This window comes from Anolis carolinensis, chromosome 6, assembly GCF_035594765.1.
Source record: "Anolis carolinensis isolate JA03-04 chromosome 6, rAnoCar3.1.pri, whole genome shotgun sequence".
Lineage (NCBI taxonomy): Eukaryota > Metazoa > Chordata > Lepidosauria > Squamata > Dactyloidae > Anolis > Anolis carolinensis.
The window spans coordinates 47,995,789-48,020,662 of NC_085846.1; the positions used below are offsets into that span (position 1 = coordinate 47,995,789).

A 24,874-nucleotide genomic window follows, 5' to 3' on the forward strand; every position below is an offset into this window, starting at 1 on the left:
TTATTAAAAGACTGCTGCTTGCATGTTTTTCTTTATCACAGATAAAATAAACTAGAAACTTTTAGATGAAAAGGAAGGGCTCATGAAGATCAAGGGAAAGAGACAGAGGCCTTTGCCTTCAAAATTCCCTCTTCCCAAATGGTTTGGAGCACTTGACTCTGCTTAAAGGAGCTTTGAAGTATGTACTATTGATAAACCTTAAACTAAATATGTTGTGATTTCTCTCTTGTGTTACAGAAAGGGGATCAAAGGGGAATCTTGACCTAACAGAACTAATAGGAGTTCCACTGCCACCTTCTGTCTCCTTTATCACTGGATATGGAGGATTTCCAGCTTACAATTTTGGACCAGAAGCAAACATAGGCCGCCTGACAAGAACTTTGATACCTCAGCCATTCTACAAGGATTTTGCAATCACTGTTACCGTCAAACCAAATAGTGACCATGGAGGGGTATTGTTTGCCATAACTGATGCCTTTCAGAAGACAATATACTTGGGCATCAGACTATCGCCTGTGGATGATAACACACAGAGAATCATTATGTACTACACTGAACCAGGTTCTCACATATCCCGAGAAGCTGCATCCTTTAAAGTCCCAGTGATGACCAACAAATGGAATCGCTTTACTATGGCTGTAGAGGACAATGACATTGTCTTGTTCATAGACTGTGAGGAATATCACAGGGTCAGTTTCCAGAGATCGCCTCATGCCTTGCTCTTTGAATCCAGCTCAGGAATATTTGTTGGGAATGCAGGAGCAACAGGACTAGACAGATTCACTGTAAGTATACTGTCTGGTAAAGGGGTGGACTATTCTGTGACTTGTCTACTGCAACATTTATAAATGATATAAGATGGCCTTTGTTACCCATAAAAGGTGCAAAAGATAGGTCAGAATGGCAACACTGACAGATTGGCAAGGCAGACAGCTAGCAGAGGCAAGCAGCAAGAATTAGAAAAAGAGATCAACTGAGCAACTAATGGTAAGAGTTCAACATTCTTGCCAGGTAGGAATAGTCCCTGGTTAGTGAGCAGGAGGAACACAAGACTTGATGGTGGAGGTGTGTTATGCATTCAAGCAGGAGCATCTACATGTGGGTAGCAGCGAGGTTGCAAGAACAGACGGAGGCAGGTGAAAAGAGGTGGTTGTGAACACAAAGCACACCAATGAAAAATTGTCACTTAATGAAATGTTGTGGCAGATTTATAATTGAGGTGAGATTTGAGTGGAGCTTCCCATCTTGTGCACATACCCAATGTTATTTCCCAATTCTACTTGCATGCTTTGTTCAGTGGTGGCCTGGTTCTAAAAATATTGGTTGCCAGGAGACAAAAGGTGCCCATCTGCAACTATTATTATTTTATTATTTTTAATTAAAATATTAATTCAACATAAGTTTTAGTTGCATACTGTAATAATATTGGAACTTCTATTATATTTTCAAGCTACTAAAAAGTCATTAACATGGTTAACAAATTGTCTAATGTTGAAGGGGTTCCATTTTCCAAATGGCAAGTTGACACTCTATCCTAGGCATGGGCAGCCTTCCAGGTGTTTCGGACTTCAGTTCCCACAATTCCTAACAGCCTACTGTTAGGAATCCTCTAACAGTGCACACTGCTAGTGTTCCCAATAGTGTGATCTGCATACACCAATATTGTTTGAATCACTTGCCTCATTTATTTATTTGCCATATTTATATCCCGCCCTTCTCACCCCAAAGGAGACTCAGAGCGGTGCACACAAGACGCTAATAACATTTCCACATTAAAATGATTAAAAATCACATAATCCAATATTATAGTCCAGGCCATTCCAGTTATCATTGCACCATTCCACATTCACATATTGCACTGATAAATTAACCAAAGGCTTGGTCCCACATCCACGTCTTCAGATTTTTCTGACGTTTAGGAGGGCAGTCTAGGCAAAAGTGCAAAGATACGTATTATAGTGTATTATAGTGCCATTTGGGAGCATAAAAGGACAAAGTGCTCAACATTCTTAAGCTGGGTCAGAACCATAAGCAAACTTGTTTCACATTAGAAATGAGCAAGAACAACAATCACTTGAATTGTACAGTCACCCCAATGCAGGATTATTCTGGGAAATTGAGGTCTTTATGATGATGATGATGATGATGATGATGATGATGATAATTTTTATTTCTTTTTACCCGCCTCTCCTCATGGCGCAAGGGTGGTTACAACTTAGCTAAAAACACATAATAATAATAAACATGATATAAAATACACATATTAAAATGTATTTCTACAAAATACATATACTAAAATGCACAGAACAAGGAACAAGATATAACTAAAACAACATGCGAGTTTAAAATTCATGATTTAAACTGACTGGGTAGACCTGCCAAAAGAGATAGGTCTTCAGATGTGTTTCAAATTTTGATAACTCATTTAGCTATCTTCCAGCAGATGGTTTTACAGTCTTGGTGTGGCCAATGAAAAGATCCTTTGCATGACTGTCGCCAGTCAAGTTCTGGCAGGCTGGAATAAGCATTCCTCAGAGGACCTACATGTACAGGGTGGATTGTATGGGAGAAGGTGATCTTGTAGGTAACCTGGACATAAACTATGTAGGGCTTTAAAAGTCAAGACCAACACTTTGTACTTAACCAAGAAACTAAGCAATAGATTGCATATACCCAAAATATGATATGACACTTAGATTAAAAATGCCTAAGCAGCACTTGTCATAAGCTTTGTAAGGTTTCACCATTAATTTTGATTTTTTCCCAGAAGGGGATTACAAAAATGCATTATATTAATATCAGTTAACCACGACAGCTAAGTAGAACTGTCATAGTCAAAGAAAGTATACCTCTAAACACCAGTTCTGAGAGGCAAACAGTCCCACTCTGCCTAAGCATGAAATCTGACTGCACTTTTATTGCAACAAGATGTTGAATTGCTTTGGTGCTTGAGCTTACCTAGCAAAGCTTTTCTTATTATAACTCCAGTATAACCTCAGTTTATCAATTTAATGAAATGTTAAGTGAAGTGTTAAAAGGTTTCCCAAATGTCAGTCTCCAGGTATTGTGTGTGGTTTAAGTGCTCATGTGTTCTGTGTAGATTCTTTCTAAATAATGTTACTTTGAGTTGCTGTTCTTAATCTTTCTAGGGCTCCATTCAGCAGCTGACGATCAAGCCTGATGTAAGGGCGACTGAAGATCAATGTGAAGATGACGATCCGTATGTAAGTACTATTATGTTTGCATAATGGCCATTGTGGCAAGGAGTTGGCAGTAGATTTTAATGTGCTAGAAGCATGAAGTGCCGCTAGTTGCGTTCCACTGTTTCTTGCAAGGTACAACTCCCATGGCAACTAGTTCTTCAGCTGGATACCAGACTTTTTAAAAATGGGAAACAGGTGAGGAAAGTTTTCATTGCCAAAACAACCTGTTGGGAGGTGTGTTATCACCTCTAAATCAGTATCACTGTTGCAGTGATATTCACATCTGTCCCTCACCTCTGGCTACTTTTTAGTTCAGAATCTAAGAGGCATGTTGACTCATTACACATCCCCAGTGTCACCTAACAGTTTATTCTCATTTGTTCAAGACTGTATGATGAGTTGCCATGGGCATAAAATCCCTTATGGTTTATACACTTTAGCCTTATGAGAGCAGATTCCTTTATTTCTATAATTAAGAGGGGCATTCTGGAAAAGAAAGAAGCATCAATTGCATTAGCAAGGTATAAATGATTATCTGCTTTATAACACACTCTAGCCCTTAGTCACCAAAGGAATGCCTACCTGGAGTTGTCCTGTTTTTCTTCCCTGTGGAAACATTCCTTGTAAGACGAGAACAAAGTGGCATGAGAACTGTGTGCATTTTTTAAAAATCCAGTTGGCTATCATGAGCCTTAAAACCATTTTGAATTTGAATTTTTGAATTCTATTATTACTGTCACAGACCATGAATGTAAAACAGTAAAACGTTTAAAATAGAAATTCACAACATTAAAAGCAGAAAGTTCATAAAGTGAAGTCGATCTACATGGCTTCATATATGGTGCTTATAAAACCTGTGCATATGGAAAATAAAATAAGTTTAAACGTCATCCGCGAAAATAATTCGCAACTACTTCATTTGTATAGCTCCATAATCAAAATGAGGAAGATGTACAGTATGTGCTTATCCAAGTTTGTTCAATTTTGGTGGGTATTATATGCATATGAACTATCCATTAAATTTCTCATGACCCAAGTTCTGATTTGTGGCTTGGTTCTGATAGACTTCAGGAGAGAGCAGTGGCCGTGACAGCGTCCAGGAACAGGAGGGTATCTCTGAGACACAGGAAGTTATTTGGCCCTCACAAGCCCCAGTAAGTATTAGATGTTGTCCAGCTTTATCTTTGGGACTTTCTTCTAATGAACAAAATGATTTTGCTTCTGTTTGTATCTACTAATTTGAATAGACATAGGACCTGAATTTTCTGTTTATATATTTATTTATTTACAGTATTCTGCCCTTCTCACCCCGAAGGGGACTCAGGGAGGATCACAATGTACACACATACAAGGCAAACATTCAATGCCATATGGACATAGAGACAGAGGCAATTTAACCTTTTCCAGTTTCCTGAGGGGATGCTTGATTCCGGTTACAGGGGGAGCAGCTGCTTCATCATCCACTGTGACATAAGTCCTTGGATACTTCCTCATTCCAAACAGCAGCTGGACGATTTTTAAGGTGTCGCAAATTAGTTAAATTAGCCTCCCCGCAAAGCGGTACATAAATTCCTACTTGATAGATACAACTATCTTTCTGTTGCTTAGGTCAACAACGAGCAGGAGCTATTTTTTTATGGTCAGGTGCTCACTCCGACACAGGCTAGCCTTGAACTCATGACCTCTTGGTCATAGTGATTTATTCCAGATGGTTACTTAACCATCTGTGCCACAGCCCGGCCCCTATATACAACTATTGAGTCTCATAAACATAGCAAACAAAGGCAAACTGATTTGCATGTGGCTACATTTGCATGTGGCTACACCATGACTTAATTTTTAATTCAGATTTCTGTTTATTTCATAACCTTGTTTGAAATATGAAGAAGTACCAGAGTGAGGGAAGATATGAATTATGAGAGATCCAAATATTAGTCGATGAATGTAAATATTATGTAAGTCAAGAGTAGGTCATGGCCAATGTAGTCCTAAGCATTTCCCAACATTCTCTGATTGGGAAGGAATTGATTTCAACAAAACCTTAGATGACTCAGCTGCCCCTCTCAGGTTTCATAGATGACTCACCCTGCCCTCACAGCCATGTTATCTGAATCAGGACATGGATTTAAAAGATCTGGTTCAAGTGTCCTACATGAATACTAAAAGTAAAGGCGCTTCTACACAGGCTGTAAAACCCGTGATGGGTAACTATCATTTGGGAAACTATAGTTTAGACCTCCTCATTGAGAGATCCATGATGAGTGATGGACCTGCCTTTTTTGCTTCATAGCTGATCAATGCCACTTGCAGGCCAACTTCATGCTCTTTGTATATACCCGGCAAAGAAGTTTAGATATCTCTATTCAGGGCACATCAACATAGCTAAAAAGGTTTCCCCTCAACAGATCTGTAAAGATCATTTGAGGAGTTGGGAGCAGAGAATTTTGTGTTTCAGAGAGAGCTTGTGTGTGTGTTTCAATGCTATGGTATGCAGGAATACTGTGTATATGCAGGTGGGTATTTGAATGCTCTACTTACTGCTGGCATGTAGTTCACAATATTGTATCCAAAGCCTATTATTTTCTCTAGCTTTCATCTAAAACAGGAAGTCTTTCTATCAGATACTACAGTTGCATTTCCCGTGGGACACAGTTCTTAACAACTAGGATATCGTCTGAAAAAATACTCTGTTGTTAGATTATATCTTCCTGTTTTTGTATTGTACAGTTGCTATGTTGTGCCCCAAACCCATCAAATTGACTGAACATAACACGTAGCATGCTCTCTCATTTACATTAAAGTTTCACTAGTCTTACCAAGCAGCTTTGTTCCCTTGGGATTCCTCAGATTTTCTTTTACTCCTGAGCAAAAATAATTAAAAAAAATAGCTTCAAAATTTTGGGTTAGGAGGAATTCAGGTGTAGGATTAATATAATTTCATATTAAAATGCATTTAGTATGCTGCACTTTTCCTAAGAATTAAAATGATTTCCTCTATAAATAACATATTTAACATAGCTGTTTACGGGAGGATCGAGGTCTAATATTGTGAGCCATTGCTTTAAGCTAAGAGATAGATAAATGGAGAGAGATTGAGAGAGAGATAGAGTTAACCTGAGTTCCAATTAAAAAGGGAATACAAGACCCTTCTAAGGCAAAAGAAACGACATGACCATAACACCTAGGTGCTATTGATCAATGCCTCACTGGACATTAATGCTAAAAGCTTCTGGCAACTTGTGTTACAATCCTCCCATAAAGCCCCAAGCTGTGTAATCCTATCTTAGGTATGGGAAGATCATTTTGGAGCGATCTTTATGGATACCAGCCGCCCTAATCTAGATCTAGAATTGGACAAGGAGGTTAATTTCCATGCCTTGCCTGTGTGGGATCCAGTTTCTGTCGACACCATAATCAACCTAATTCCCCAGCTTAAGAACGGGAAAGCACCAGGCATCGATTATGTACCCGGCAAACTCATCAAAACCAATCAACACTGGTGGGCATCCATACTAGCAACCCTATTTACAAAAGATAAACTTCACTGGCAAAATGCCAGCTAGCTGGAAACAAGCCACTGTGGCACCAATTTACAAGAAATGTCTAACCAGCGACCCTGAGAACTATAGACCAATCAAGTTTGCTCCCAACCATGGGAAAACTCTATGCACAATATTTGTGCAAGAGACTTTCTGCCTTTCTGGAGTCAAACAACACAATTACTGATGCACAAGCAGCTTTTAGAAAGAACTATTCAACTACTGACCACTGATTAGTACTTTCCCATCTTGCTGAGAAACATGCCAGACTACTACAAGGCAAGATGTTTGTGCTTCATGGACCTGAAATCAGCATTCGATTCCATCTCAAGAAACAAACTATGGGGAAAGCTGAATAAGACATTGAAAGACAAAAGACTTCTAGGCCTTATCAAGGCCCTTTACAGGGACAGCAAACTTCAGATCAGATGTGGCAATCTGGGCCAACTCTGGTGAGATATCCATGTCCAGAGGAGTATATCAAGGATGTATCCTTGTTCCCACCCTATTAAACATATGCAGACCCTTGCCCAAGCTAGGAACTAGGAAAACCCCTTACTGCTTTATGCAGATGATGCTGCCATCATCTCACGCTCCAGAGCAAATCTAAATTACTAAGGAAATTCCTGAATTACTGTTCCCAGAACGACCTAAAAATCAACTACAGTAGAGTCTCACTTATCCAACATAAATGGGCCGGCAAAACATTGGATAAGCGAATATGTTAGATAATAAGGAGAGATTAAGAAAAAGCCTATTAAACATCAAAATAGGTTACAATTTTACAAATTAAGCACCAAAACAACATGTTATACAACATATTTGACAGAAAAAGTAGTTCATTACACATTGATGCTATGTAGTAATTACTGTATTTACAAATTTAGCTCCAAAATGTCTCAATGCATTGAAAACATTCACTACAAAAATGTGTTGGATAATCCAGAACATTGGGTAAGTGAGTGTTGGATAAGTGAGACTCTACTGTACATGAAATCTAAAGTTCTGGTGTTTGGAAAAAAAATTCCCCATGCTGTTGGTCTCTTGATGGGCATATTCTAGAACAGGTCAGAAGTTTCCAATATCTGTTTTTTTTTTTACCATATTAGTCCTGGTCTACTAATATTGCTATTAGGTAAAGGTAAAGGTTTCCCCTGACGTTAAGTCCAGTCATGTCTAACTCTGGGGGTTGGTGCTCATCTCCATTTCTAAGCCGAAGAGCCGGCGTTGTCCGTAGACACCTCCAAGGTCATGTGGCCGGCATGACTGCATGGAGCGCCGTTACCTTTCTGCCGGAGCGGTACCTATTGATCTACTCACATTTGCATGTTTTCGAACTGCTAGGTTGGCAGGAGCTGGGGCTAACAGCAGCCGCTCACGCCGCTCCCGGGGTTTGAACCTGGGACCTTTCGGTCTGCAAGTTCAGTAGCTCAGCGCTTTAACGCACTTCGCTACTGGGGCTCCTTAATATTGCTGTTAGTAATAGCAATATTAGTAGACCAGTATTTCAAAGGCCAAGAAAATAGTTCAGCCATTTTGTATTTTACTGCTACTAAAGGGGGGCGATTCATACCTTCGGCAACTAAAGTCTTTAATGCCAAGATAGCTTTGCAGCTGCTGTATGCTTCCAGCATCTGGAGTGGTGGCTTAACATCAAAAATAGATCAACAGCAAACACAGTTTTTGAGAGCCCTTTTCCAGCTCCTAAGATGTGTACCACCCTGTGTCTTATTACTTGAATCCGGGGAAGGATCCCTGTCAATAAGAGCCTGGTAGTGGGCACTGAAATACTGGCTCAAGATCAGAGTTTTTAGTTTAGGATCTGGTTTGATTCATCACTTAGCTCAGGATGAGTACATTAGCAGTTGGTTTAGGATAAATTATAAGAAAGTCTCCTCCATCGGCATTTCCGCATTCCTCGTAACTCATGGTGAATCTCCCCACTATTGCTGGTATACTGGCCTAAATGTGATGAGATCCTATCAGTTGATTCTTTAAAGGTTTCTCTTAATATACTCCACAGTTCAAAAAATAGAGAAGGAGGCAAAATTATGGTTTAAGAACAAGTGCTCCCACATAAAACCTTATCCGATTTACATTTATTCTTTAAGCAACTGTTTTCTACTATTTAGTCTGCCTCCCAACAAAGAGCTGTGTGTGAAGTCCAAGCCACAGTCACAGTAGTGCTCTTTGTTTGAGATAATCTCCTCCATATTTAATTCAATAATAGATTTTCAAGAACGCAATCATAAGGCAACATACCTTGTAAAGTGCTCAATTTCTCTTAAAAGAATTGAACGCAAAAGTGCCAGGATGGGGTTTTATACAACTTTCATACGTCTTCACACAACAAAAAATATTTTCAATGAGATAATGTCCAGATAAAGTTTGTTTCATAACTCGTTCCTAGCCTGGGAATTCATCGGAAGAAACTACTGCTGGACCAGTAAGTGCACCACCAACTACGTCACTTCCTTCTGAAGAGATGGATTTCTCAGGACAATATCTTTTGGAAGAAACAGTGAGACCAACTGAAATCAAAGACCAAGGTATTATGTGTTTTCATTTTCCTTCTTCTCCTCCTGCATTTTTTTAAGAATTGAGATTTTTTTTGTGGTTTATAAGTAGTCCCTCAGACAATTGTGATAATAATAAAACAAATAATGATACTCTATGGCAACATCTAGGGGCCACGGTGCCACAGTGGGTTAAACCGCTAAGCTGCAGAATTTGCTGACTGGAGGGTCAACAGTTCGAATCTGCGGGATGGGGTGAGCTCCCATTGTTAGCCCCAGCTTCTGCCAACCTAGCAGTTCAAAAATATGCAAATGTGGGTAGATCAATAGGTACTTCTTTGGTGGGAAGGTAATGGCACTCCATGCAGTCATGCCAGCCACAAGACCTAGGAGGCATCTATCGACAACGTTGGCTCTTCGTCTTAGAAATGAAAATGAGCATCACCCCCAGGGTTGGATTTGACTAGACTTAATATCCGGGGGAAATCTTTATCTAAGGCCCCATCTACACTGCCATATTATCCAGTGTAGACTCATATAATCCAGTTCAAAGCAGACAATCTGGATTCAGAAACTAGATTATATGGCAGTGTAGATCCAACCTTAGAAGGGCTTCTTGATATATTGATTATGTACTGGTATTCACCATGTTGGGAAATTATTAGTGGGGATTTGGCCACATTTTAACTACTCCTATATTAGCTCTATAGAGACAAACTCCATGGTTGGACTTCCTGAATATTTTCTAGCATATATTACCCTCTGCATGGGTCTAATAAGACTATGCCAGTTTTAAGCAGAAGATTAAGATATGCATCAGAATTCTTGGTTAAAATCTCACCTGTCATAATCTTATAATCATAGTGCCAAGAAAACAATTCTCGACATCAGTTCCATCAAGCAAAAATTGAGGATAATTATTGAGTTATCTCACAGAGGTGTTACCAGCAATTAATGAAATAATGTGTATGGCATACTTTGGGCACTGTATAGAAACGTATTAGTAATCATGTTATTAGTACTAGCCTGGTGTAATGATAATTCTTAATATTTATTTTAGCAGTCATTAATAACAGTCCTATTAAATAGGCAATAATTAGTGTGGTATGATCAAGACTTAAGAAAGACCTCTTGCTTCATGTTTAGCACTGGGTTGCACCAGCATTGAAAATTTAACTGCATCTTTGCCACCATCGTGGTGCGGTATTTAAGCCCATGTATCTCTTTTGTATCATAAATTATTTAAAGAAACAGTAATAAAAGAGGAAAACAGATACAGATTTGAACATCAGTTTCGTGATTTCTCATTACTATATTCACTTTGTAATTTATTAAATGTTACAATTGTTTTCTTCTTTTGTAAAACTAACATTCAACCTTTTGGAATAGCTTGATTAAACACTACACTTCGTATGTAGGAGTTGATTCCAGTTTGCAGTTCTTAGGATTTCTCCCTTAGTATTTTCACTTCCTGATTTTCCTCCTTCTTTTCATCCCATATCAGAGGGATTTGTAAGTTTTTGTGCTTCTTCTGTGGAGCAACCCTTGTGTTTTCTCGCCTTTTCAATCTTATACTGACACTCCTTGTCATTCCTTATAACAAAAGTAACATCTTATTAACAGTCACTCTGTATGTTACTTTCTTACTGGTGGAACATAATTTTATCACATGATTTTGCATATTTTTCATGTATTTACATGTATTCATGTATATTCATGCATTTTTGGTTTCTTTTAGGTGTAACCACTATAGCAATAAACAGACCAAAAAGTGAATCTACCACTATAGCTCAGGAAATATTGAAAACTGAAGCAGAGCCTCATGATAGTGTTCTGCAAGGTGCAAACAAAGAAAAAGTAAGTTTATGTTTTTGTGTTTGAGTAAGGCTCATGCTACTAAGTGGAGCTTATGATATATTCTCATGTATAAGAACCACATGCATAAGTCAAGGGTGATTTTGGAGAAAATTATGATTTTTGCTATGATCCATTGATACATGTAACAAACCAACCTTAGGAAGATCTAAAGAGAAGGAGGGCCCTTCAAGACAGGCCCTAAATCCCAGGATCTGATCCCAGGTTTTCAGTTTATCCCAGTTTATCTAGCAGTGCAGAAAATCCAGTTTAAAGCAGAAAACCTGGGATCGGATCCTGGGATATTATAACAACAACAACAACAACAACAACAATAACTTTGTGTTGTCGAAGGCTTTCATGGCCGGGATCACAGGGTTGTTGTATGTCTTTCAGGCTATGTGGCCATGTTCCAGAAGTATTCTCTCCTGACATTTCGCCCACATCTATGGCAGGCATCCTCAGGATGGAGGATGCCTGCCATAGATGTGGGCGAAACGTCAGGAGATAATACTTCTGGAACATGGCCACACAGCCCGAAAGACATACAAAAACCCAACAATAACTTTGTTTTTGTATACTGCCTCAATCTCCCCAAAGGGACTCAGGGCAGCTCACGTGGGGACAAGCTCGATCAAACATGGGTTGAAACACAACCAGCAATTTAAAAACATTATATCCACAAAAAATCACATAAAACAGCATACAACAACATCAACATCAGTTGAGAACCTGAATAATAATATTTACTAGAAATTCAGAGGGTCAGAGTTTGTGTAGAACTCTGGGTAGGGCTTAATTGATGGTGTCAGACAAACATAACTATGTCAGTAATATCAGTAATAATATTAAAACCTATAGGGCAGGGACCAGGCCTGTAGCGAGGGGGGGGGTTTAGGGGTTCAACCCCCCCCCCCCGAAATTTTTCAGGTTATAAAAAAAACCTGGTTTACTCATGAATTTTAACTGGTTAACCAAATCCCCATGCTAAGTCTATGAGACACAAAACATTAAGAGTCCCTCCAGGCACTATTTCAAGCAGATATTGATAGGTTTGTAGCGGGGAGGGGTGTGTGCTAGGGGTTAACCCCCCCCCCCCGAAATTTTCAAAACCCCTCCCGAAATTTTTTTCTGGCTACGGCCCTGGCAGGGACTGTGACAAAGTGCAGTAGCTGGAAGTGAGGTATAGTTAGGCTGAGTATCTTGTGAGACTACTTACTCAAAGACACACCAGAACTTCCACGTTTTTAGGTCCTTACGAAAGGTGGACAGAGTGGTGCCAGTCTAATCTCCCTGAGAAAGGAGTTCCAGAGCCGAGGGGCCACCACTGAGAAGGTCCTCTCCCTTGTCCCCGTGCTTGAGGTGGGAGCGAGAGGAGGGTCTCCCCTGCAGATCTTAGAGCCCACATAGGTTCATAGGGGAGGATGCGATCATGAAGATAAGCAGGGTCTGTCTGGAAGGGTCCGGAGAGGATCTATTTATCCATTTCCCCCCACCTGAGGGTCATTCAGCAGCAACATGGGAGAGCCTGAAGAATGTGTTGTGCTCACCACTTTGGTCATTGTAAGGGAAGTAGAAGAATAGCAGCAATTTTTACGAAGGACTTCCCATACAACCATTAGCAGGGCAGAAAAGGGGTGAGGAAGGATGGAAGGAGGCAGGTTGTCTTTCTCCTGTTTGGGCAAGGGATGGGTAATAGGGTGAGAGTTTCTCACCTCTGCCTCTTGGCACTGCATTTGCGTTGGGACCTTGTTCTGGCACTAAGCCATGTATCAATTGACTCAGGTGTTTTAGGTTGATTTGCTGTCTTATCTTTAAACTTATAGACAGATTTAGGCTGGATCTACACTGCTATATAATCCAGTTTCTGAATCCAGATTGTTTGCTTTGATCTGGATTATATGAGTCTACACTGCTATGTAATCCAGTTCAAAGCAGATAATCTGCATTCAGAAACTGGGTTTTATGGCAATGTAGATGGAGTCAAAGACAGTGCCTCTCAGTGACACAGTTTTGCTCAGGATATTCCTCTGAACAAGGGATTGGTTAATTTTTCCCCACAGAATGCATTGGGTCAGGGTTTGTACATGCCACCATAAATTACCCACAATTCTATAAGGAGATACTTAGAAAGGTTAGCCTAAAGCCAGCTCTATGCTTGGGAAGAATAGTTGTCAGTTTCCTTTCTCCCATTCATAACATTTCTTAAGATGGCATATTTGATTTCATTGCTTTATTTGCATTTAAAAGGAGTGTTTCCCACCCAGTTCTTTATTGCCTTGTTCTAACTATACTTATTTCTCAACAAAACGTAATCTAATTCTCATAAGAGTTTTACACTGAAATAGTTCAGGATTATAGTCCTGTTTTCTGTTTCCTACCTGAAGGGAGAAAAAGGTGAAAACGGTCAAAAGGAGAAAGGAGGAGTACCCGGACCTCCAGGAGAAGCAAGCCTGGAAGAAACACAACCTGGGACAATAGGGCCACCCGTAAGCATCACGGCGTGACTAATAAGAACTGTGAATGTGAATGAGAATATGTTCACATGAGTCCTAAATATCACTAGATAAGGAAAAGTTCCTTTCTGATAGCACTGAGAATGAATACAAACTGGAGTAAAAAGTAAATGTGTTGAATGTGTTATCGAAGGCTTTCATGGCCGGAATTACTGGGTTGCTGTAAGTTTTCCAGGGTGTATGGCCATGTTCCAGAAGCATTCTCTCCTGACGTTTCACCCACATCTATGACAGGCATCCTCAGAGGTTGTGAGATCTATTGGAAATTAGGCAAGTGTTCAGAGGAAAAGTGTTCTTACCATACATCAAGGGAACCACCGACCACATAAGGAAGCTGATGAAGAAGAAACACAACCTACAAACTATCTACAGACCCACGAAGAAAATCCAACAAATGCTACGTTCAGCAAAGGGCAAGAGGGATTCTCTCACTTCTGCAGGAGTCTACCATATACCATGCAGCTGTGGACAAGTCTACATAGGAACCACCAAACACAGCATTGCCCAAACACGAATCAAGGAACATGAAAGGCACTGAAGACCATTTCAACCAGAGAAGTCAGCCATAGCAGAGCACTTGATGAACCAACCTGGACACAGCATATTATTTGAGGACACAGAAATGCTGGACCACTCCAACAACTACCATGTCAGACTACACAGAGAGACCATTGAAATCCACAAGCATGTGGATAATTTCAACAGAAAGGAGAAAACCATGAAAATGAACAAAATCTGGCTACCAGTATTTAAAAAACTCTAAAATGAAAACAGTAAATAAAGAACAACACTCAGAAAATAGGGGAATTTTAGACAGGAAACAATCAAAGCCAGCTAACACCTCCCAACAAAGGATTCCCCCAGGCAGGAAGCAGCCAGGCTTTCAAGCTGAAAGGCCATTCAATGCTAATCAAGCTGGCCAATTGCAACATTCACATTTTCCTCAAACAGACAAGAGTTCTTTCTCCAACCTTGGACATTATTCCACAGATATATAAACTCCACTTGCCTAGTTTCCAAACGATCTCACAACCACTGAGAATGCCTTCCATAGATGTGGCCGAAATGTCTGGAGATAATGCTTCTGGAACACGGCCATACAGCCCAGAAAACTCACAGCAACCCAGTTTAAGTTGAGTGAACACTATAGCTTTTTCATGCTATTTGCTTTTGGAAAAGGGGGAAACCAGTATCAAATGTCAAATGAACTCTATTTCCTTTCCGCTTTATCCAGAGAACGGATTTGTAAAGCATGCTCCAAATGTCTTATCAGCAATAACAGTTACTAGAAGCTTAAAGAAAGAAAGAAAAGCACTTTAAAAAATAAAAGTAAAACATGGAATCATCAGTATATTCATTTGTGATATAGTCTACCACATTTTCTATATTATTTTGTCTTAAATTGTCAGAAACAATTCCAGGTATAATATGCATTTTGATAGTGTTTTTTTTACCACACAGAATTATTAATAATTTTGATAAAATATCTGTGTATTCAAATAACAGGTCCAAGTCACTATTTCTTCGATTCTAAGATGCCACCAACAGAAAAGAAATGTTTTATTTAAACATACAGAAAAGCACCTGTGATGCTAAGACACACCCCATTTTTGGAGATGTTTATATGGGGGAAAGACTGCCCAAATTCTGATACTTCATTGGGTATAATTATTATCTCAGATATTAATCTTAATATAAGTAAGATTATATGCACAATATTCAGAGAGATGGGTGGGCTTCAGTATGCATCTGTGCAGGATAAATTTTTAGGATTAACTTGCTGTCCCATGCTGTGTACGCAGCACAATCTTGCATCTTGAGGCAGGTTTCATATTTAAAATAAATTTTATTGCTTAGCGCATAGGTCATATCACTGAATAGGTTTCATATTTGTGGAGGTCCATGCCTGAACCGTTAGGATCAATTACTGGCTAAATCCTGATTTTTTCAAACCAGGCTGACTAGCTGATGCCTTTCGGTCTACATGGAAATGATTACTAAATAAAACACTTTCAGCATATGGGTTACACCTACTGCTTTATAACTCTTAGCTATAGTAATACTAAGGACCTAATCAGACACAGTTCCCTCCCTGTTTCTGCACACTTCTAATTCATTTCGAGGACAAAGGTCCATGGAGCATTGATGCTTGCCAGAAGACCACCCATAGAAGCCCATGACAGGTTTCATCCTCAAAATGGGTTTGAAGTGTTGTGAAATGGAGGAGAAAATGAGAAATTGTCTTCTGAGCCTCTGATGTGCTTAAAAATGGGAGAAAGCGCTTAAAAACAAGTGGGATGGGATCTGTCAAATTCTCCAGTACTGTTTTATTTCAGTGACATGGTGCAATGTGCGTTCCTATGAGCGGTCTTCTGGCGAGCATTGATGCTCCAATTCTTGTCCCAAGTCCTTCTGTTTGAGGCTGGTTCCTTTAAAAAAAATGTCACTGACAGAAATTGCACAATGGAAAAAAATCACTACTGTGATATAACTGTATTTTCTCCCTTGCAGTATGCTGTACTTTCACAATTCCACTATTTTAAACTTTTTTTATCTATTGGTGTCACTTTAAAGTTCAGAAATCACTACTCACAATCTTGTTTTTCTTCCCTACGATTAATCATAGAGCTTAGGAGTGTTTTGTTTTGCCTGGGTGCTTTAAACTATTATTTGAAAATACATAATTCATTTTTTCATGTATTAAACATTTTGGCGTTTTGGGATTTTGAAGATTTCCCTGTTTATAAAAAGGAATATGCAGAGGGCGGGGGCAGAACTTGCCTGTATGATGGTTGTGAATGCAGGACACAATGGGGGAAAGGCTGGGGAACATATGTGTGTCATGTGAAGTCTTCAAATGAAACAATCCATTTCAGAATGGAACACTACAATTACCTGTGAAAATGATTACCTCCACTTTGCACAGCTCATGTGATGAGGTCCTAAGTCTATCGTCAAAAAACGGATAAGGGACACTGTTACAAAAGCAACTTGTTTGTCACCAAATACTACATTCTTGGAATTACTAAGAAACCTTTTGGCTGTCCTATCTGTCAAATTTAACAATATAGTCTTCAACTATTGGGAGAATAATACTGAAAAAAGGATTTGCTTTTTTTAAAGGTTACGCCAGGAACTTATGGATCACCTGGCTTAAAGGGAGAGCCTGGTCCTAAAGGAGAAAAGGTAGGTGCAAATTTGATGTAAAAAATGACTCATTGTTTAGAGCAGATAATCTGGGATCAGATTCTGGGATATAAGGCAGTGTAAAAGAGGCATCAGTCTGATTGAAAAGTCTCAGATATGTTACTGTTCTTTCCAATTTTATTGTTGTTCTTGTGTAATTTCTGATGTATTGTGACCCTAAGGTATATGTATCATAGGGTTTTCTTGGTAAGATGTATTCAGAAGGAGCTGTCTTTGCCTTTGTGTATCCATAAATACACACACACACGTGTGTGTGTGTGTGTGTGTTTATGGATAACCAATATGTGTGGGCTTCTCCAATTCTATGGCTGGATCTACACTGCCATATAAAATCCAGATTATTTGCTTTGAACTGGATGATATAGCAGTATAGACTCATATAATCCAGTTCAAAACAGATATGGATTATGTGCTTTGATAATCTGGATTATACCGCATTCAAAGATTCTATAGTTCTATGAAATATTAAACAATATTAAACTTTTTGAATTAACTCTTCTCTGCTAACAGTATGTATGACACAGGCCCCTTCTACACTGCCATATAAAATCCAGATAATCTGCTTTGAACTGGATTATCTGGCAGTGTAGACTCTTATAATCCAGTTCAAAGAAGATAATGTGGATTATCTGCTTTGATAATCTGGATTATATGGCAGTGTAGAAGGGGCCACAGAAAAGTTGTGATGTAGAGGAGAATGAAGCAAGGGAAACAAGGTGCTGAGAGGATGGGAAGGCAAGCAAGAACAATAGGAAGACAGTACAGGGAGAGAAAAGTTGGAAGAGATTGAAATATAGTGAAAGAGAGGGTGAGTGAGAGACCAATAGAGATGGGAAGTACTGAAAAAGAGAGAAACGTCAATGTGGCCAAAATAAAAGGGACGGAAAAGAGGATGGTGTACAAGTGAAAAAGAGAGTTATTTGGTTCCACCCTGTGAGAAAGTAAAAGTAAAAATCTAATTCGATAAATAAAAAAATAAAACAGGAATGAGACTCTCCAGTGGGCTCTGCTTTGAGTCAACCAATAGCTAGAAAACACAGGGCTTGTACTAAGCTGCTTTGGAATTTCTTTTTTCCACTAGTTTTGCCAGAGGGTCTTGTAAGATACATCACTGGCTTATTTATTCCATCAGCTTGTCTTAGAATAAGAATCCTTTAAAAATTAAGAATAGACACTGAATACTGCGATTACTAAAGTAGAAGTCTGTGTTTATTCAACTGCTGTGACAGTAAATGTCTTTATGAGTTCATTTTCTTGCTTCAGTGTGATTTCGCCAAGCGGTTCCTATAGCAACATATTGTATAAGTGCTTTTCATATAATTTGCTTCCTAACACCATATTCATATTTCGGGCTTGGTTCCTAAGAGACAGACAGTCTGTACTTTTTCAGCTGCTCATCCCTCTCACTCATTCATGCATGCATGCACACACAAAGGATTAAAGCATTCATTCATTTGAGTTTGATTTGGTTCTGTTTGGTTTCTAATGGTGTCAGATCATCACTAGAAGACAAATTTATTTTGTTTCTCTACAGTGAGCTGGATATAGTTTCTCATTTTTCAAAAAAGTTTGGAGGAAGTAAAACGGAATGGAGCTATTGTGTCCTGTGTTACATACAAGGGTGCAGGATACTCCTTGAAAATGGGAAAACTGTGAATATTGTAAGCCTCCCCCCCCCCCCCAAAAAAAACAAAAAACAAAAAGAAAAACACCCATGCATGCTGTAGATTCCATTTCCGGAAAAAAAAAAAACACATTTCAACTTTTTAAAAGCGGGATTTTAGCAGAGGTGATGGATTGATCTTCGCCTTCCCACCTTGGCACCAGAATGCCTTACCTTGATTTATAGTTTCTGTCTGCTTCTTTTGGCAACAGCAGTAGTATTTCACTGGTGGATCAAATCTCCTCTCCATTTCATGTCCTGCCAGTAACCCCAGAACCAATCTCCACTTCCCACCTTAGTATTACCATGCCTCATCTGAGTTTTCAAGTCCTTTTGAATGAATGTGAGCGAGACAGAGGGTCCTGCCCTTGATCTGAAGTCAGCATACTCCCTTAATCCTAAGAGAAGAGAAACCAGCCATGGATCAAGGCTTGTTGAGGAACATCAGCTGGGTGAGTGGAAGGGTGGGTCTCAGGAAAGTTTAAAGGGAAAGACACTGAGAAGAAGAGGAAAGAGGGAAACTAGAGTTCATTGGATCTTTCTGTGATGCTACAACAATAAAGGACTGTTGTGAATATAGGCAGACCCCAAGTTACGAACAAGATAGGTTCTGTAGGTTTGTCCTTAAGTTGAATTTGTTTGTAAATTGGAACAGGTACATTTTTAAGTGTAACTCTGCACACACACACACACACACACACACACACATGCTTTGGATAGCATAGGGAAGGGTTAATACTCCTTTGGAGTTTGCTTTGCTGTCTGCACCCCTGTCCCAGAAGCTTTCACCTCACTTTCTGTCTCTGATAATTGGCTTGTTTGGGGAAACAGGGATTTGAGAGAAAGCTTCAGTTGAGACACCTTTTCTCCATGAAAACTCTCTCAAGAGTGAATTTCCTTTCCGAGAGGTAGGTTTCTCTCAGTTCCTGTTGTCTCACCCCCCCCCCCCCCATTCTTAACTATGAGTTGTTTGTAAGTCTGATGTTTGGAACTTGGGGATTTGCTGTACTTTAACAGCTTGCTTTTTGTGTGTGTGTGTGTGTCAGGAGCAACCGGAGTTGCTTGCTGGCTTGCTTCCATTGAAGACTATTATCTTGCGTTTAGCATGGCATCCGTGCACAACCCTAGCCGTAAACACACTCTGTTGGTTTCATTTTCCCAATATTACTTCAGGGTGTTAGATGTCTTAAATTCAAAGAGGAAGACATTTGGATCGAGGAAGGAGACATCTATTTTCTCTATATGCTATGCTAATTTTATATACATATATATATTATATTATTATATATTATATTATATATATAATATATAATAATTTATAAATATATAATATATTGTATATACTTATAATATTGATAATAATATAATGGAATACAATATTATACTAATAATACAATATAATAATTATTATATATTATATTAAATGTAATATTACTAATAATATTACCATCTATATATATAAAAGAGTGATGGCATCAGGGCAGCAGACAAAACAACAAAACTACAGGCCCCCCAACCTTGACATTTGACAATACAACCCATCATCCATGGCTCTAGGTTGATACAACAAAAAGAAAAGAAAAATAAAGTCCTAATTAGAGGGAGAGGAATAAATGTTTTTATCCAATTGCTGCCACTTACAAGGCTAAGTTCCGCCCACTTGGTCTCCTAGCAACCTACTCAGCCCAGGGGACAGGCACAATAGTTTGGAGAGTCCCCAAGGGCAATCCAGCCCAACCCTTTCTACTATGCACCAGGACACAATCCAAGCATTCGCAACACATGGACAACGTATAAATACTATACAATACTACACAGGGACATAGACCCCCTCTATCCTCACCACTTTCACAGTACACAAACAACCAAATGCATACTAAACATAAGGACAACCATACAACAGACATTCAATACCACCACTACCTCAACAAGTTCTCACCAACACCACCAGACAACGCCACAGCAACGCGTGGCCGGGCACAGCTAGTATAATGATATAGTACCATATAGTAATGTAATGCTTATATTGTGCTATGCTAATAATATATTGTATGTTCCTTTGATTTGTAAGCCGCTCTGAGTCCCCTTCGGGGTGAGAAGAGCGGGATATAAATGTAGTAAACAAATAAATAAATAATAAATTGGGAAAGCTTTAGACATGTATTCCAAATATTATGCCATGCCTCTGCCAATAGAAGAGGGGGAAAACTCACGCCCACCCTCTTTCAATATTAGCAACAGCAGCAACAGATCAATTTCGTTTACCCTGTGTGTTGGTGGGGATGTTATCCCACTAGGACTACTTTTTGTTATACCCCTGCTAATTTGTCTTCTAAGTACACTGAGAGCATCACGAGGTAGTAGAATAGTTGCTATAACAGCAGAATTACCTTATACAACCCCAAAAAACCCAGAACTTAACCAATAAGGTATCTTAGGCTGGATCTACACTACCATATAATCCAGTTTCAGAATGCAAATGAACTGCATTGAACTGGATCATATGACAATGTAGATTCATATAAACCAGTTCCATGCAGTTGATTTGCATTCTGAATCAGGATTATATGGCAGTGTAGACCCAGCCTAGGTCAGAGATTCCCTATAGCTGACACTTATTCCTTTTCTGCACTAAGTACCCAGATGAACAAGGCAGACAAAAGTAAATGCCACCCAGTTCATTTATCAATATCTCAGTAATCCAAGTAAGGTTGCTCTGAATGAACAATCCTATAATTTAACATATGCACTCTAATTTTTACAGTATCATGCTTATTGTTGTTCTAGGGAGATACTGGTGTTGGACTTCCAGGCCCTCCTGGACCTCCAGGGCCGCCAGGACTGCCTGCTTCATCTAAGGGATTTGTGAGTTTTGGAATTTCTTATGTACAACCATGTCTGTGTTTTCTTGCTTTTTCAATCTTATACTGAAGCTTTCCCATGCACAACATATGTATTGTGATAAGCAGTGGATATGAAAACAATGAGAAAAGGAAAGATATGGGAGATACAAAGATGAGTGAAATAAAGAGAAAGAGGGAGAAAAATAGAGATGATTAAGACATTCAGGCAGTTTCCAGGTTATGAACAATATGGGTTCTATAGGTTTGTTCTTAAGTTGAATCTGAATATGTCAGAACAGTACATTTTAAAAATGTACCTCCAGCTAATTTACCTGTATAACACAGGGAAGGATTAACACCCCATAATGTTTGTTTTGCTGTCTGTGCCCCCTTTTGAAGATTTCACTTCATTTTCTAACAATTGGATTTTGAAAATTTTGAGTTGTCGTGGAAACAACAATTCTTGATAAAACTTCAGTAGAGACCCATTTTCTCCTATGATAACTCTTACAGGAATAAATATCCCTTCTTTAGGTAGATTTCCTCTCACTTTCTGTTGTCTCATCCCCATTTGTAATAGAGTTATATGTAAGTCAGATGTTTGTAACTTGTGGACTGCCTTTAGTGAGAGAGAACAATAGCGATAGGCATGGGGAAAACTTGGGTGAGAGACTTAACCTTTGGCAAGTTTCCAACTAATAAGGACAGAAGAAATAAAACTATTCATACATAGTTCAGTGATTGAGTTGTGGCTTCATACTTGGTGCAGGAGTGAAGGGTTTTGAATTTATGAGCCAAAGCATTTGGTGTAGACCTTTAGTAGTATATAAATTTGTCTGGAGGAACAGCCAGATAGACCAAGCAGAAATCCTGAATCCCAGACCCCATCCACACTGGCAAATAATCCAGTATCTGAATGCAGATTATCTGTAGTGTAGATTCATATAATCCAGTTTAAAGCAGATAATCTGCATTTAGAAACTGGATTATATGGCAGTGTAAATGGGTCCCTCGTAGAAAGTGGCTTTTTGTACCACTGTGACATTGGTTAGATTTTGGTATGAAAGGGGACAGGACGGTAAGAAGAGCTATAGTACCATCCTCTCCCATTTCATATTCACAACTCTGTCATTGCTAATATCTTTCTCTCCAACCCAATCTAGTTGGGAGAAAAAATGCTTGGGATGACAGAAAGTTGAGAGATGGGGAGAGGACAAGAATCAATACCCCTCACTTCATAATCCCTATTGCTGTGAAAATTACATACTTGCTCATCTGGTTTTTGAATGAGACAGTCATATTCCCCAAACAAATATTCCCCATTATATTTTGGTACATCATGGATACTGTGTCTCTATTATTAATCTTCAGAGAAAGATCTAGCAACTTAGGCTACAAACTAAAAATGCAATCTAAGAGTTTTAATCAGACAAATGATCTCTTAGGGCACTTCCAGACAGCACCAAAATGTGGGTTTTAAAAGTGGGGCAAAAATTCCAGGGCCTGATAGCAAGTTCACAAACAGATCTGTCAATCCAGAAAAATGGTCTCCCGCAATCCTCATGGGGAATATCTGGCAGAAGTTTTTTAAAAATTCTCTCAGAGATGTGCTAGATCTCATATGCACACATCCAGAGATCCAAATGTAAACACAAGCAGATTTCTTATTCTCTCTCTTCACTCAACTGTTAATTTAAATTCTGTTTAATATTATAAAGATCTAAATAAAAGAATGGTTGCAGAGAGTTCTGATTGCTTTCCAATTCTGCTTCCCTTTAGCCACCTGTGTGTCTGTGGCTCCATTTTTTAACAGTCCGATCAGCTGTTTTGGGCTTTTAAAATGTGCACATGCATTGGAGCAGTTCACACAGGGGGAAGGGAAGGAAATCATGTGCTTTGCATGACTGCAGAGATATACAGCCAGACAAAGGTGCACATTTTGGGGGTGGAATCGGGTTTTTAATGCATCTTTTTTAACACGTGCTTTTCAACTGTTAACCCAATTCCATCCACAATTTCTCTAAACATCATTTAGCTGCCCACCCCCCTTTTAATCTCAGTTACTTCAGAGTTTTTAGGCATGTCTAAAAGTACCTTTAGAGTAGCATGAAGTGTTTTCACAACCCATCACAGTTTTTGAAGTAATGCTGTCCCTCATTTCAGAGAAGAGTGGAAATAGAAGGCTCTGGATCTGGAGACTTTGGCAAAGACATAGAATTTCCCAGGGTAAGTATGTGCTCTAGTTTTTCCTGGCAGCGTCTTCAACAATTTCTGCTTAAGGTTTTAAGAGCCTAAGGTAGTGGTCAATATTGTTCACTGTTCGCTGTAACACAATGAAAATACTGTAAGAAACATTTGTTTCAGAATTAAGGCTGCATAATAAAAACGATTCTGCAGAAAATGATGGTTTTCCTGTCACATTAGTGCTTTGTATGTTAACATCAGTGGTAGTTTAGATAAGGATCTCATTACTGGGCCAGCAGTGGCCAGAAGTGCTCCTCTTAAGGACGAGCCATCAAGCTCTTGTTTTGCCCGTTCAGCCAGCATGTCTCTCACATAAACAGAAGCAAGGAGCGTGCGTAGTGTGCGTGACTTCTCCTCACTGAGCTGGCATGGATCTGGCAATGCAGGAAGCTTCCTGTGTTGCCAGCTCCATGGGAGGAAGCCGCACACACTACGCGTGCTCCTCGCCTCCCTCTATGTGATTGTCCTGCTGGCTGGCAAAGCAAGGTGATGCAAGATGAAGGCTCCATGCCTCACCCTAAAGAGGAGTACTGCCACCAGATGTATGATGAGGTCCTTTGAATTACTCATTTAAGGTTCCAGCAGCTGAGCACACTGTGCCTAACTTAGTGTGTCAGTTGGTGTGACTAAGTGATATGACAGATTGCGTCAAAAGCTATGTAGTTCAGTGGCAGGTCAAGATCGGTTCATACAGCTTTACTAAAATCCAGTGAATCAGAATGTTCCCCTTTGAGGATTCATTCCAAACTTGTAAACCTGTAATGAGCTTGACATAAAATAATATTTCATTTTATTTCAGGCTCTTTAGATATACATACCTGTATATATTATTGCTTTTTTAAAAAGCACTTCAGGTACTTTTTATACATTATCCTCTACAGTAGACAAATACAGTGGGCCTCAGGCTGAGACAGTGGTCTTCCAAGACTACTAAGTGACTCCATTGCTAAGTCAATTGTTGTAATATTCTGTAACAGTGTGTCTGATCTACGTAGGGTGCCCCTGGGCCTCCAGGTCCTCCAGGTCCACCTGGTGCTCCTGGAATCCCAGCACCTGATTCAAATGCAGGCCCACCAGGATTTCCAGGAGAAAATGGGAAAGATGGAGCAACTGGAGAAGCAGGCCCTCGCGTAAGTAACTATGCATATACAAGCTCTGAAGCCTTTCACTTTCTATATTAGCAGTGGAGTCAGTATTAGTATCATTAAAAAATCAAATCACTTTGCTACTTGCCATGAGATGGAATAGCTCATATAGCTATAGCAGTGCAATTATGGATTAAAGGTTGT

At 39.3% G+C, this 24,874-nt stretch overlaps 1 protein-coding gene and 1 long non-coding RNA gene across 4 annotated transcripts in view; one reads left to right on the plus strand and one right to left on the minus strand.

The window, feature by feature from the left end:
• col15a1 (collagen type XV alpha 1 chain) overlaps positions 1-24,874 on the plus strand; it is a 153,706-nt gene that overhangs the window by 67,509 nt on the left and 61,323 nt on the right. For both annotated transcript variants that reach the window (XM_008112981.3, XM_008112980.3), the window contains exons 3-12: positions 238-785; positions 3,150-3,224; positions 4,268-4,357; positions 9,153-9,291; positions 10,997-11,115; positions 13,500-13,601; positions 16,752-16,814; positions 21,286-21,363; positions 23,505-23,567; positions 24,581-24,715. In XM_008112981.3, the coding sequence (XP_008111188.2) occupies positions 238-785; positions 3,150-3,224; positions 4,268-4,357; positions 9,153-9,291; positions 10,997-11,115; positions 13,500-13,601; positions 16,752-16,814; positions 21,286-21,363; positions 23,505-23,567; positions 24,581-24,715 (1,412 nt within the window). The remainder of the gene's footprint in view (positions 1-237; positions 786-3,149; positions 3,225-4,267; positions 4,358-9,152; positions 9,292-10,996; positions 11,116-13,499; positions 13,602-16,751; positions 16,815-21,285; positions 21,364-23,504; positions 23,568-24,580; positions 24,716-24,874) is intronic.
• On the minus strand, positions 306-18,929 carry LOC103279181 (uncharacterized). 2 transcript variants are annotated; one of them, XR_010007153.1, is made up of 4 exons: positions 18,673-18,929; positions 6,020-6,064; positions 3,786-3,823; positions 306-1,928 (listed from the first exon to the last, which is right to left on the minus strand). It is a non-coding gene; the product is annotated as an uncharacterized LOC103279181 (long non-coding RNA). The 2 variants fall into 2 exon arrangements; XR_506623.3 differs by lacking the exon at positions 306-1,928 and adding an exon at positions 2,144-2,219.